Genomic DNA, 13,543 nt, shown 5'->3' with positions numbered 1-13,543 from the left:
TGTGAAATGGTACCTCATAGTGGTTTTGATTTGCATTTCTCTGATAATGAGTGATGTTGAGCATCTTTTCATGTGTTTGTTAGCCATCTGTATGTCTTCTTTGGAGAAATGTCTATTTAGTTCTTTGGCCCATTTTTTGATTGGATCGTTTATTTTTCTGAAATTGAGCTGCAGGAGTTGCTTGTATATTTTTGAGATTAGTTCTTTGTCAGTTGCTTCATTTGCTATTATTTTATCCCATTCTGAAGGCTGTCTTTTCACCTTGCTTATAGTTTCCTTTGTTGTGCAGAAGCTTTTAAGTTTAATTAGATCCCATTTATTTTTGCTTTTATTTCCAATATTCTGGGAGGTGGGTCATAGAGGATCCCGCTGTGATGTATGTCGGAGAGTGTTTTGCCTATGTTCTCCTCTAAGAGTTTTATAGTTTCTGGTCTTATGTTTAGATCTTTAATCCATTTTGAGTTTATTTTTGTATATGGTGTTAGAAAGTGTTCTAGTTTCATTCTTTTACAAGTGGTTGACCAGTTTTCCCAGCACCACTTGTTAAAGAGATTGTCTTTTCTCCACTGTATATTCTTGCCTCCTTTGTCAAAGATAAGGTGTCCATAGGTATGTGGGTTTATCTCTAGGCTTTCTATTTTGTTCCATTGATCTATATTTCTGTCTTTGTGCCAGTACCATACTGTCTTGATAACTGTGGCTTTGTAGTAGAGCCTAAAGTCAGGCAGGTTGATTCCTCCAGTTCCATTCTTCTTTCTCAAGATTGCTTTGGCTATTCGAGGTTTTTTGTATTTCCATACAAATTGTGAAATTATTTGTTCTAGCTCTGTGAAAAATACCGTTGGTAGTTTGATAGGGATTGCCTTAAATCTATAGATTGCTTTGGGTAGTATACTCATTTTCACTATATTGATTCTTCTGATCCATGAACACAGTATATTTCTCCATCTATTAGTGTCCTCTTTGATTTCTTTCATCAGTGTTTTATAGTTTTCTATATATAGGTCTTTAGTTTATTTAGGTAGATATATTCCTAAGTATTTTATTCTTTTCGTTGCAATGGTGAATGGAATTGTTTCCTTAATTTCTCTATTTTCTCCTTATTAGTGTATAGGAATGCAAGGGATTTCTGTGTGTTGATTTTATATCCTGCAACTTTACTATATTCATTGATTAGCTCTAGTAATTTTGTTTATTTTCAATCATGGATAACAATATTCATATTGTAATCATGTAACAAAACACCAAATTATTAATATAATAATCTTATCTTTACAGGTTGTTTGGGCCACTTCTTATCTTATTGGCTGTGGCATGTCATCGTGTCATAAAGGAATTCACTATCTCTACATTTGTCACTATTGTCATGAGTATGTATTATACAGCTTTAGTTTCACATAACTTTTAGAAATACATTTCCCTTACATCATCTAGTTTCTCAAAAATCATTTGTTTTAAATTATTTTAACTGATTTTCAAGAGTGAGGAAAATTTTATTTGCATTTTTCAAAAAGGAATTTTATTAGATCACTTTTTCCTTTGTTCTTTTTTAAGGGGAAATGATCCTGACAAGAAGAATGTACCCTATAATAAGGGAAGTCCATGTGGAGACTGTCCAAATAACTGTGAAGATAAACTATGTAGTAAGTTTTACATCTCAGTGTGCTTAATATTGATCATTGATCTAGGAGCCATGGGTCATTAAAATCAAATGTTTAATAATATTACAATTTTCTATAATATTACTTTTTTCTCAGTCATCCCAAAGGAATAATTAACATTATCTGATTTCCCTTCCCCCACTCCCAAAGTGACCCAGAAGACCAATGATTAAATCTATTGGATTGGAAATTAGAACATCCATGTCTAAACTCAACTTTCCACCTTAAAACTTAAAGTTCTCACCCTATAATAAGGGCATCTTGGATAAGATGTTAATATAATTTTTTTTCTGCTCTTTATATAAAAAGTTTCTTGGCTCTGTTATTGCAGCCCTGAAGTTAGACATCTTGCTTTCAGGTTACCAGGGTTCTCAGGTTGCTCTTTGGCCATAACCCCTCTACCTGCCTGTCCACTTATCAGAACAGGTAGTAATTTTTTACTGAGTGATCCTTATACTTTTAAGTTTCCATGGACACATTGGAAGACATGAGCTGATGATCATACTATTTACCATACATCTTTTTATTTCTTAAGCAAATCTTACCTAAAATGTAATATTAACTAAATGGGTTCCAATTCCATGTTCATTTCCTTAGGTAACAAAAGTGTCTTTTTTTGAAGTTTTCTTCAGGCATAATTTACTAGTCCATGGGGATATGTTTGTAACTTAACTTTCAGAAAGTTTATGGAGAAATAATAAACCTCCCCCCTCCACCACCAAAAAATATCCTTTATCTGCAGATTTGGAAGACTAAAAGGTTTATTTTCCTTCACCTGACCACTCCATTCCATTTGCTTTTAAAGCAAGGAAAAATGCAATCTCTTTTCCTTTATCAATTTCTCTGTCATTCTTCTCCTTCTTTTCCTTCTTCTTCTTCCTGTCACTTTAGTAACTCATTTCTGAAAATAAATATAGCTGAAGAAAGATAAAATATCTACTAATTATCTTTGCTACAGGGTAATGGAGTAGTTTTGTTTTGTTTTTATCCAAGAGACAAAATCAATGTCTAGAATGGAATGAAAAATGCCATAGAAGTAAAATGAGAGTAGAAAGAAAAAAAGTATTACTTAATAATATTGACTCTATAACACAGAATATACATCTCTTAAGCCTTTTACTCACCTACAAATGCATAAGTAGATGAGAGATGAGCTTTTGAGTCGATATGGTGTAACCTTGCTTTTTCCTTTCAGCGAACCCCTGCATCTACTACGATGAATACAATAACTGTAATACACAAACTCAACGTCTTGGCTGCAACCACCTGTCAGTTCAAAGACTCTGCAAAGCTAGTTGTATGTGTCAAACTGAGATAAAATAGCCTTTTTTATTTGCAACTATAATGTGCTGTTGGATCATCCTTCCTTTGCTCCAGCAGCTTCTGATGCATTTCAACTGGTTTTAATTACACCTGAGATACTAATTTTCACTAATTATATATAAGTGTAATCACTCAGTTGTGTCTGACTCTCTGCAATCCCATGGATCATATATGGGCATCAGTATATTTACAACAATGCCCTTCACTCCTGTTCTGATACATTGTGAAGCAACATTGTTTTAAACTTTCTTAAAACTGGAGTGAAATATGATTGATGAAATGTGATAGAACCATGAAATATGGAATGAAATATGATTTAAAGATGAAGAGTTCAACATCTGCCTCATATTTAAATCATGTGATGTCTAGTTCTCAGGTTGACATGATTCAATGGATTGGATAACTGATTCAGTAAACTGTGCTAAAGGAGGGTCTTTCCCTGTTTAACTTCTTCTCCTGCTTTCCCAGGTCTCCAATTTCCCTGGTATTTGTCTTCCCTGCACAATTAACATACACTAATAATTCATCTCTTCTTAACTTCATGTCTACCTTAAATCAACCATTAAAATAATCCACAAAGCAAACAAAGAATCCAGTCTCATTACTTGAAAGGTAAATGTTGGTTAATGGGAAGTGATTTAAGGTCTCACTGTTTCTCTGCCATATCTATACACATTTGTAGAGCAGGGCAAGAAAACTGTGTGAGTGCTTAGTTTAACAAAATAAATATTCAGCATGGATTACATGCAAGGGGTAATCCATACATAGAGGATATTCCCTCCTTTATTTCCAACTGAACTGGAATATTAAAGAAACCTAGTGAAGCATATGGCTACACAGAGAGCACAATACGTGGTATTTTGTTTCATTTCAGGTATTTTTTGGTAAATGTGCTCTTTCTTTCTGAAAGCTTATATAAAAGAAAATTCTCTAGGTTTTTATCATTTGTCATACCAAGTAAAAGAAAGAAGCAGTAGAAATGGTTTTACTTCAAGGCTGAAAAATTTTTTGTTACCCCAAACGAGCTTCATACTGCGAAATATCTCCAAGTAGGTGTGACACAAGCATATAGTGTGCTGAATTGAAACAAATACACTGCCAGATATTTCTCCAGCAATGGTGAGTTTATTCAGATTAAGCTGAGAATTGCAATTTGGAGTGGGCAGCTACGGGGAGCCACATGCAAGTCCCCACTTGGCAAGGAAGAAAGATGCCTTTACAGGGAGGAAAGGAACTACAGAGGACCACAGTAAACAGAGTTCATGGCTCTTTATTGGAAAGTCTTTGAAGGAAGGAAGAGGGAGCTTTCTTTTTCTTGATGGGCTCTGCTACCGCTGTAGGGCATGAAAGCCCCCCTCGTCATGTCTCCTGATTCTATTTCACTGAGGTTTCTGTTTATGAATCTTTCACAAGATCAACTTTTTTACTACTTCCCAACATCACTCCAGTGACCCCAGCTTATTAGGAGTGTTTGTGGACACAGCAGCACTCTTTCCTGTAGACTTGAAATTTCATGGTATACCCAAGGTCTATGTCAGGGGGAGTGTCAAGACTGGACTCAGGAACTGAAATACATTGTTCTGTTAAAAACGAATGTATGTGAAGATAGCCCACACTCTGTTTATGGAATGTGTATTGCTTTAAATATATTTACTTTCACTTAAAAAAAGAAAACAAGCAGATGTGTGTGTGTGTGCGTGCGCACATATGCTCATGGATGTCCAGAAACCCTGAAAAGCAAAGGTAGTAAAGAGCATCCTTGATGGCAAAAACCTAGTTAGGTTGTTGGGTTTGTAGTGCAGAGCAAATGGGCACAAAAATGGATTCAGGTCACAAGGAAACTGAAAGTCTTGGCTTAATGCAACAGGCAAATGTAACTCATCTTGATTCTCAATTAAAAGACCTCTATATAAAAACTCATTTCTATGCAGATGTATATGGAGGCATGTGTTTAAAATGCTTCAAGATGTGCAGATAGACAAGTGCTTATTTTGGAAGTCATTGTTCTAAGCATTTGTCAGCCTGGTCATAACAGCAAGATTTCTTCACGGCATTAGTATTCTCTTTGCCAGAAAATCTTATACCCTGTTTGGATATTTTCTGTCAATTCAACTCATGCAGGCACATATAGTTTGATAGAAATATGTATTTTCTAAAGTACACATACTGGGGGAAAAAGAAATATATCTTGTGGTGTGTAATAATTAAAAGCTGTAGAACCATGTTTTTGTCTCTGCACCAGGCTGTATTTATCTCAGTTTAGAAAGTTTATTCACATAAAGACTAATTCCAGGAAATGACCACAAGATGGCAGCATATACATATGATCACTAAACATTTGAAGCCAAGGAAAAACAACTGTTACGCTATTTTTAAATTATTCTTTAAAAAGTAGCTCAATGATTTTCATAAAAAGATTATGATGAGAACAAAATAAAATGGCCTCCACACTTTGTGGGCAATAGGTCACTCTTTTAAGTGGATGTACCAAAAAAAGGATAACTCTAATAGTGTTAGATTATTCATCCCACACCTATTGATAAAGAGGTTCTTCCTTTCATCTTACTTGTAGATTAGCTGTTGCTGACATCAACCTGATAACATATCTGCATCTCAGTTTCCTCATTTGCAAATGGGGATAATAATAGCACCTCCCTTGTAGAGCTGCTGTGAGGATAAAGTATGGGAAAATATATACAGAATTCCTAACAGATCCTGACATGTTGTGCTAGCTATTAACTTTTATTTTTATCATTCACAATTTTTATTCAAGATGGATTTAGAAAAGGCAGAGGAGCCAGAGATCAAATTGCCAACATCCATTGTATCATCAAGAAAGCAAGAGAGTTCCAGAAAAACATCTACATTTACTTTATTGACTACGCCAAAGCCTTTGACTGTGTGGATCACAGCAAACTGTGGAAAATTCTTCAAGAGGTGGGAATACCAGACCACCTGACCTGTCTCCTGAGAAACCTGTATGCAGGTCAAGAAGCAACAATTAGAACCGGACATGAAACAACAAACAAGTTGCAAACCTGGAAAGGAGTACGTCAAGGCTGTATATTGTCACCCTGCATATTTAACTTATATTCAGAGTACATCCTACAAAATGCCAGGCTGGATGAAGCACAAGCTGGAATCAAGATTGCCAGGAGAAATATCAATAACCTTAGATACGCAGATGACACCACCCTTATGGCAGAAAGCGAAGAAGAACTAAAGAGCCTCTTGATGAAAGTGAAAGAGGAGAGTGAAAAAGTTGGCTTAAAACTCAACATTCAGAAAACTAAGATCAAGGTCTCTGGTCCCAGCACTTCATGGCATATAGATGGGGAAACAATGGAAATAGTGACAGACTTTCATTTTGGGCTCCAAGATCACTGCAGATGGTGACTGCAGCCATGAAATTAAAAGATGCTTGCCCCTTGGAAGAAAAGCTATGACCAACCTAGACAGCGTATTAAAAAGCAAAGACATTTCTTTGCCAACAAAAGTTTGTCTAGTCAAAGCTATGGTTTTTCCAGTAGTCATGCATGGATGTGAGAGTTGGACCATAAAGAAAGCTGAGGGCCAAAGAATTGATGCTTTTGAACTGTGGAGTTGGAGAAGACTCTTGAGAGTCCCTTGGACTGCAAGGAGATCAAACCAGTTAATCCTAAAGGAAATCAGTCCTTTAGGATTATTGGAATAATTGAATATTCATTGGAAGGACTGATGCTAAAGCTGAAGCTCCACTATTTCAGCCACCTGATGCAAATAACTGACTCACTGGAAAATACCCTGATGCTGCGCAACATTGAAGGCAGGAGGAGAAGTGGACAACAGAGGATGAGATGGTTGGATAGCATCACCGACTCGACGGACATCAGTTTGAGTGAACTCCAGGAGCTGGTGATGGAGAGGAAGTCCTGGCAGTCCATGGGGTCGCAGAGTCGGACATGACTGAGTGACTTAACTGAACTGAACTGGGGTCTCTCATGGAAATGAAAAGAATACACAGCCATTACTAAGATGAGGTGGTTTCTTTCTATTCTATTTGCTGAGTATTTATATCACAAAAGAGTATTGAATATGTGGTTATCAGCTCTTCTACAACTAGCTCTATAAAAAGAAAAACCACATTGAGACAGGTAAGAGGGGAAGAGACAGAATCTACTTAGGACCCCAATCCCACAAGCAGGAGGGGACATCACAAGGGTAGAGGTCCTCCCCGAGGAGGAAGGGTGTGCACCCCACACTAGGCACCCCTGCAGTGGGAAGGTGAGCCCCCATAACACGGTCTTTGAAAGCCAACAGGGCTTATGTCCAGAAGGGCCTGAGGGCTATAGACAACTGAGCCTCTGCTCAAACTCACTCTTTGCAAGTCCCTGCACAGAGGCAGCAGTTTGAAAAGCACCTCCACCAGACATGAAGGAAATTCATTGATTCATTTTACAGAAAGTGCCAAGGAGTGTGGATCTGTTGGAGCTATCTCCAGGGATCAAAGAGCTGGCAGGCACCATTTATCTTTCATTCTCCTTCAGCCTAACTGGTCGGGCTCTGGGCGTACCTTTCTGACATTTGCCGTCTACCAGGCTACGGTCACCTGCCTTGCCCGGTGTTCCCCTGCACATGTGCCCCTCTCAACCCACCCTCCCTGGCCAGCCCTCTTCCACAGCAGCTTTCACCCTGCCACACCCAGTGGGCAACCTTGGCTGGGACTGGTTTTCCACACTCAGGGGATGGCCTCAGACTGAACCAGAATCCTCCTCAAAGCAGCTCCTACCCCAGAGGGGTCTAGCCCAGCCCACCACAGCACCACCCCCAGCAGTTTGTCGCTGGACCTGGCCACAAGACCTGCAGAGCTCAGGCCTGGCCTCAGAATCAGCCTTGCCGGGGGCTCACCCTGCCTACCAACACATTTGCAGCAGACACAACCAGGCCTAGGAGATGCGACACGCCGGGACAGGCTGGGACCTGGGACGCTTTGCTGTGATGACTGCACCTAGGCACACGTCTCCTTGAGCAACAAAATACAAAGAAACTGTGAGAGACTCAAAATAACTTTGTGCATGGACTGTTGGGGAAAATTACAGATAACATGATACAAAAAGAACAGAAAAACCAGCTTCCCCTTCTGAAGAGCCTGGAGCAAAAACAGGGTGTCAGGAGCCAAAGCAGGGTACTGCACATGCCCTCTGCACAGAATACCACCAAAGGGTTGGGCAAGCAGCCTAAGTTGCTCCTCCAGCCTGACCCCTGGACACACCCCTACCTTCACCCCCTATAAGGAATGAAGTTGCCCCACCTCATGGAGCAAGCATGGGAACCTGTTGTCTGTTCTCACGCCTCTGCTGCAACAGGGGCCCCAATAAAGCCATGCCTGAATTTCTTGGGCTTCCCTGGTGGTTCAGAAGGTAAAGAATCTGCCTGCAATGCAAGAGACCTGAGTTCGATCCCTGGGTTGGGAAGATCCCCTGGAGGAGGGCGTGGAAACCCACTGCAGTATTCTTGCCTGGGGAATTCCATGGAGAGAGGAGCCTGGTGGGCAACAACAGTCCATGGGATCACAAAGAGTCAGATACAACTGAGCAACTAACACTTTCACTTTCTTGAATTTCTTATCTGGGCACTTATCAATTTCTACTGGTTGGGGAAAGGCCAAGAACTCTGATCTGTATCATTACTGATATGACTCACTGCAGGCTCAGATGATGGTTAGCATTTTTTAGCAATAAAATGTTTTTTATTAAGGTATGTACATTTTTAATGTATCTCAGTGGTAAAAAATCTGCCTACTAGTACAGGAGATACAAGAGACACAGGAGATGCCAGTTTGATCCCTGGATCAGGAAGATCCCCTACTGTAGTAAATGGTAACCCACGCCAGTATTCTTGCTGGGGAAATCCCATGGACAGAGGAATTTGGTGGGCTAGAGTCACTAAGAGTCAGACATGATTGAACACGCATGCACAAGTACATTGTTTAGACATAAAGTTAATACTACACACTTAATAAGCTACAGCACTATGTAACCATAGCTATTCTATGCACTGAGAAAACAAAAAAATTCCTATGACTCACTATATTGCCATATATGCTTTATTGCAGTGGTCTGGAACCAAACCTGCAGTATCTCCAAGGTATGCCTGTACTAAAGTCTGATCCTCACGGACCAGTCGATGCTATTTCAGGAGAAACAGAGATCAAGAGGACATAAGTAACTTTTCCCCACTTCATACAGTTAGCAAATAACAGAGCAATAATTCCAACAGACAGTCTAATTTCATTAGACAGTGCTTCTCAAATTTGAATGTATTAAGAATCAACTGAAGAACTTGGTAAAGCACACATCCCTGACCTCCCTTCTCTGGGATCCTCATTTGAGAGATCTAGGGTGAACACCGGAGAAGGCAATGGCACCCCACTCCAGTACTCTTGCCTGGAAAATCCCATGGACGGAGGAGCCTGGTGGGCTGCAGACCATGGGGTTGTGAAGAGTCGGACACGACTGAGCGACTTCACTTTCACTTTTCACTTTCATGCATTGGAGAAGGAAATGGCAACCCACTCCAGTGTTCTTGCCTGGAGAATCCCAGGGACGGGGGAGCCTGGTAGGCTGCCGTCTGTGGGGTCGCACAGAGTTGGACACGACTGAAGCGGCTTAGCAGCAGCAGCAGCAGCAGCAGCAGGGTGAACACAACGCCACACTCCCAGCGAATGTGAGGCTAGTCAGTATCCCCCGTATATCAAACTTTGTTTAACAAGTTATTTTTGGTTAACAAGATTCATTTCATGGCTATCTTCATTGGGCAGTAGCCCAGAGACTAAGATGCTGTGAGAATTAAGACATCCAGATTCTAAGACAGTTGGTGCAACCAGATAAGTAAATGTTGGCAAGTCTATTTCCCAGTTCCCTTGCATCCCATAAAGAAAGAGAGAACTTGTCTTTTCCACTATAAACCTCGTGTGTGAGCCAACTAGGTGCTATGAAACCAAGTGCCAAGGTGCAAAGGTATGTTGTTCAGTTGCTAAGTCACGTCTGGCTCTTTGTGATCCCATGAACTGCAGCACACCAGGCTTCCTTGTCCTTCACCATCTCTCAGAGTTTGCTCAAACTCATTGAGTTGGTGATACCATCTCATCTTCTGTCGTGCCCTTCTCCTCCTGCCTTCAATCTTTCCCAGCATCAGGGTCTTTTCCAATGAGTTGGCTCTTGGCATCAGGTATGAGAGATCAAAAAAATGATAAAATTAAAACATTCTTAAAACTACATAACATGTCAAAAGGAATATAGGGGATGAGCTGTCCCATAAAAATGCATAGGGCATATATGAGATGGAATTGATAAAATTAGCAGCAACATATTAAAGGAACAGGAATGGGGGTGAAGAGAAAAACACAAACACCCTCTCCTAAAATAAAAAAAAAAGAAAGAAGAATCAGTTTATAGGATTAGAACCTGATTAAACAGAATCATTTGTTCAAGCCAGAATTCACATCTTTGGAGCAAATACAGTGAACACGCTCTTGTGATTTTAATCAGAGATGTACCACACAAAACAGGAATATCTTTTCAATATTAATCAGAGGTAATGTCCTGGAGAGCTCCCTCAAAGAGGTCTGAACTACAAACTGTATATATCAAGTTGCAAGTAGGTAGGCAGAGTGTGGAATGGAGATTCCTTGGCAGGACACTTACTGGGGGAAAATCTCCAGATTTACACATCCCTGTGGACACAGGGAGAGAAACAGGATTGTACACCTGGAGAAGCTGGGTTGGAAGGCAGTCACAAGAGAGTCTTCGGCTAATCCCACGGTAAATATAAAACTAGGATGGCCCTTCAGAGTTGCCCCAATGTGGAGAGAGGTGCCTGGTAGTTACCATTCCCACAGCTATCAGTTCTTATGTGTGGGCTGTTCATGGGCGAAGTTAATTCTTAGAGAGGGCACAAGGTAGGGCTGTCTGTGGGTGACTCCCAGCGACTGGGGAAGTATGTCCTGCATTGTAGAAAGGAACCTGGGTAGCTCAACACAGCATCCACTCAAGCAGTCATCTGCGAGTTAGGCATTTAAGTTCCAGTCCTATTCATCTGGTAACCTGCTCACAATAGGCAAGATTTCTCTCCTAATGATTATAATGATATTCCCATAGCTGAGCGATCCTATACCCTAAATGCAGCGTGTACTGTGATATCTATTCATTCAGTCAGATGAAGCCAGGACAAAATCAGGTATTTTCATATATGATTAGATTAAAACCTGCAAACCACATTCTTACTCTGGGGCCAGGCTAATGAGTTACTTCATTACATGTAAATTCCATAACATGATGGGTAATTCTAGGAAATAACCAAAAGATGGCAGTGTATACACATGACTGATTGTTAAATTTCTTTGGGTGCCAGGGAAAACCGAAAATCTAAGCTAATTTGTCTCCCAAACATTGTTCTAAAGATGAGCTAAATAATTTACACAAAATTCTAAAAAGAAAAATCCACTTTTTGTTGGTGATGTAATTGCACACAGATACAGTGAATGTAAGGAACCAAATGAATTAGCAGGTTACCAAATGAATAGGACTGGAACTTAACTTCCTAACTCGCAGATGATTGCTTGAGTGGATGCTGTGATGTGCTACCCAGGTTCTTTAAGTGGATGTACACAATGAGAAAACAAGTGTTAGGGAGATAAAATACCCCACACCTGCTGATAAAGAGGTTCTCCATCTTGTACAATAGCTGTTCCTGACATCTGCATGATAACATATCTGAGATTCAGTTTCCTGTTTTGAAATGAGGATAATAGCACCCCCCCTTGTAGAGTTGCTGCAAAGAAAAAATAAGGTAAATGTTTATATACAGATCCTGGTATTGTATTCACTATTAATGTTTACTTTTCACATGTCAATGGACATACTAACACTATACTTGCTTCTCATCCAAGTTGTCGTTTATTAATTGTGTGTGTAGTATCACATTTAGCATTTCACAATTGTATTGCATGGGGTATCTTATTAAATCTTTGGAGCAAGCTTTGAGTATGAACAAATGGGTCACATTTACAGATGTAGAAGCTGAAATACAAAGAAATCAAAAATCATGCCGAAGGTAAAACTGCTTATAAATGATTAGAATGAATTCCTAATCCTGGTTGCATTTACGAGAAGGCATATTGCCAGGGACAGGGAAGAAACAATTAAAGCAGGAAACAATACCTCTGACTTCTAACTTCATCTTCTCTCCATAATCCCTCGTGACACACTGTGTTCACCTCAGGCTTCTGAATTACTCACATTCATATTCTCCTGACGTGAGGCAGAAATCAACATGGCCTGGATTGCTGAAGACTTACATTGCTTGACATGGAGAAGCAGCTCTATGACATTAGTTGGCCACTGCAGATGTTTAAACGTATTAAAGCCAAGGGATGTATACACGTTTCTGTGTTCTTCTAAGTTGTATTCATCTTCTTGGTGTGGAGAGTTCAGATAAGAGTTCGAGTATTTTTGAGAGAAGAGACAGACATTGTGAAGATGAAGGCGGGGACAGCTGTTGGGTGGACTCCCCAGATTTGACTGCTACATACCGTGAACTACTCTGAACTGGCAGCCATGGCCACTCCATTGAGAACCTGAGATGCAAGAGGGGACTGGGGTTGAAAAGGAGGGAGGAGACTGAAACTGCACAACTGTAGACCAGGGAGACAGTGTGGGACTCAGATCTATAAACTAGCAATGCAGGTCTTCTCATCCCAGGGAAAGGCAGACCACCCTGGAATACCATGCTCACTCAGGAGCCCACATCATGAGTGGATGGCTAAGTGAATAAATGTTTCTATCAAGGGCATGCATGATGAACACCTCTGAGTGGCTGGTTTCAAGGCACCAGCCTTGTTACAACTCATCAGTTCAGTTCAGTTCAGTTCAGTCACTCAGTCGTGTCTGACTCTTTGCGACGCCATGGACTGCCGCACACCAGGCTTCCCTGTCCATCACCAACTCCCGGAGTTTACCCACACTCATGTCCATTGAGTCGGTGATGCCATCCAACCATCTGATCCTCTGTCATCCCCTTCTCCTCCTGCCTTCAATCTTTCCCAGCATCAGGGTCTTTTCAAATGAGTCAGTTCTTGGCATCAGGTGGCCGAAGTATTGGAGTTTCAGCTTCAACATCAGTCCTTCCAATGAACACTCGGGACTGATCTCCTTTAGGGTGGACTGGTTGGATCTCCTTGCAGTCCAAGGGACCCTCAAGAGTCTTCTCCAACACCACAGTTCAAAAGCATCAATTCTTTGGTGCTCAGCTTTCTTCACAGTCCAACTATCACATCCATACATGACTACTGGAAAAACCATAGCCTTGACTAGACGGACGTTTGTTCACAAAGTAATGTCTCTGCTTTTGACTATGCTGTCTAGGTTGGTCATAACTTTCCTTCCAAGGAATAAGCGTCTTTTAATTTCTTGGCTGCAGTCACCATCTGCAGTGATTTTGGAGCCCAAAAAATAAAGTCCGCCACAGTTTCCACTGTTTCCCCATCTACTTGCCATTAAGTGATGGGACTGAAATGCCAT

The 13,543-nt window shown here is 40.5% G+C and overlaps 1 protein-coding gene across 8 annotated transcripts in view; it reads left to right on the top strand.

Annotated features, from left to right (window-relative positions):
- The window catches only part of CRISP1 (cysteine rich secretory protein 1), a 35,277-nt gene extending 25,620 nt beyond the window's left edge, over nt 1-9,657 (top strand). For 5 of the 8 annotated variants that reach the window (XM_070778083.1, XM_070778085.1, XM_070778082.1 and 2 more), the window contains exons 6-8: nt 1,279-1,370; nt 1,555-1,643; nt 5,758-9,657. In XM_070778083.1, the coding sequence (XP_070634184.1) occupies nt 1,279-1,370; nt 1,555-1,643; nt 5,758-6,380 (804 nt within the window). In that variant the 3' untranslated portion in view covers nt 6,381-9,657. Of the gene's footprint in view, nt 1-1,278; nt 1,371-1,554; nt 1,644-2,856; nt 5,732-5,757 lie in introns of those variants that run through there. The other 3 variants (XM_070778089.1, XM_070778084.1, XM_019985622.2) reach the window with 3 other exon arrangements.
- Nucleotides 9,658-13,543: the final 3,886 nt, after the last annotated feature.

The sequence above is a fragment of the Bos indicus genome, chromosome 23 (genome assembly GCF_029378745.1).
Source record: "Bos indicus isolate NIAB-ARS_2022 breed Sahiwal x Tharparkar chromosome 23, NIAB-ARS_B.indTharparkar_mat_pri_1.0, whole genome shotgun sequence".
Lineage (NCBI taxonomy): Eukaryota > Metazoa > Chordata > Mammalia > Artiodactyla > Bovidae > Bos > Bos indicus.
Note: the sequence above shows the minus strand (reverse complement) of the source record. Positions and strands in the feature narration are given on the sequence as shown.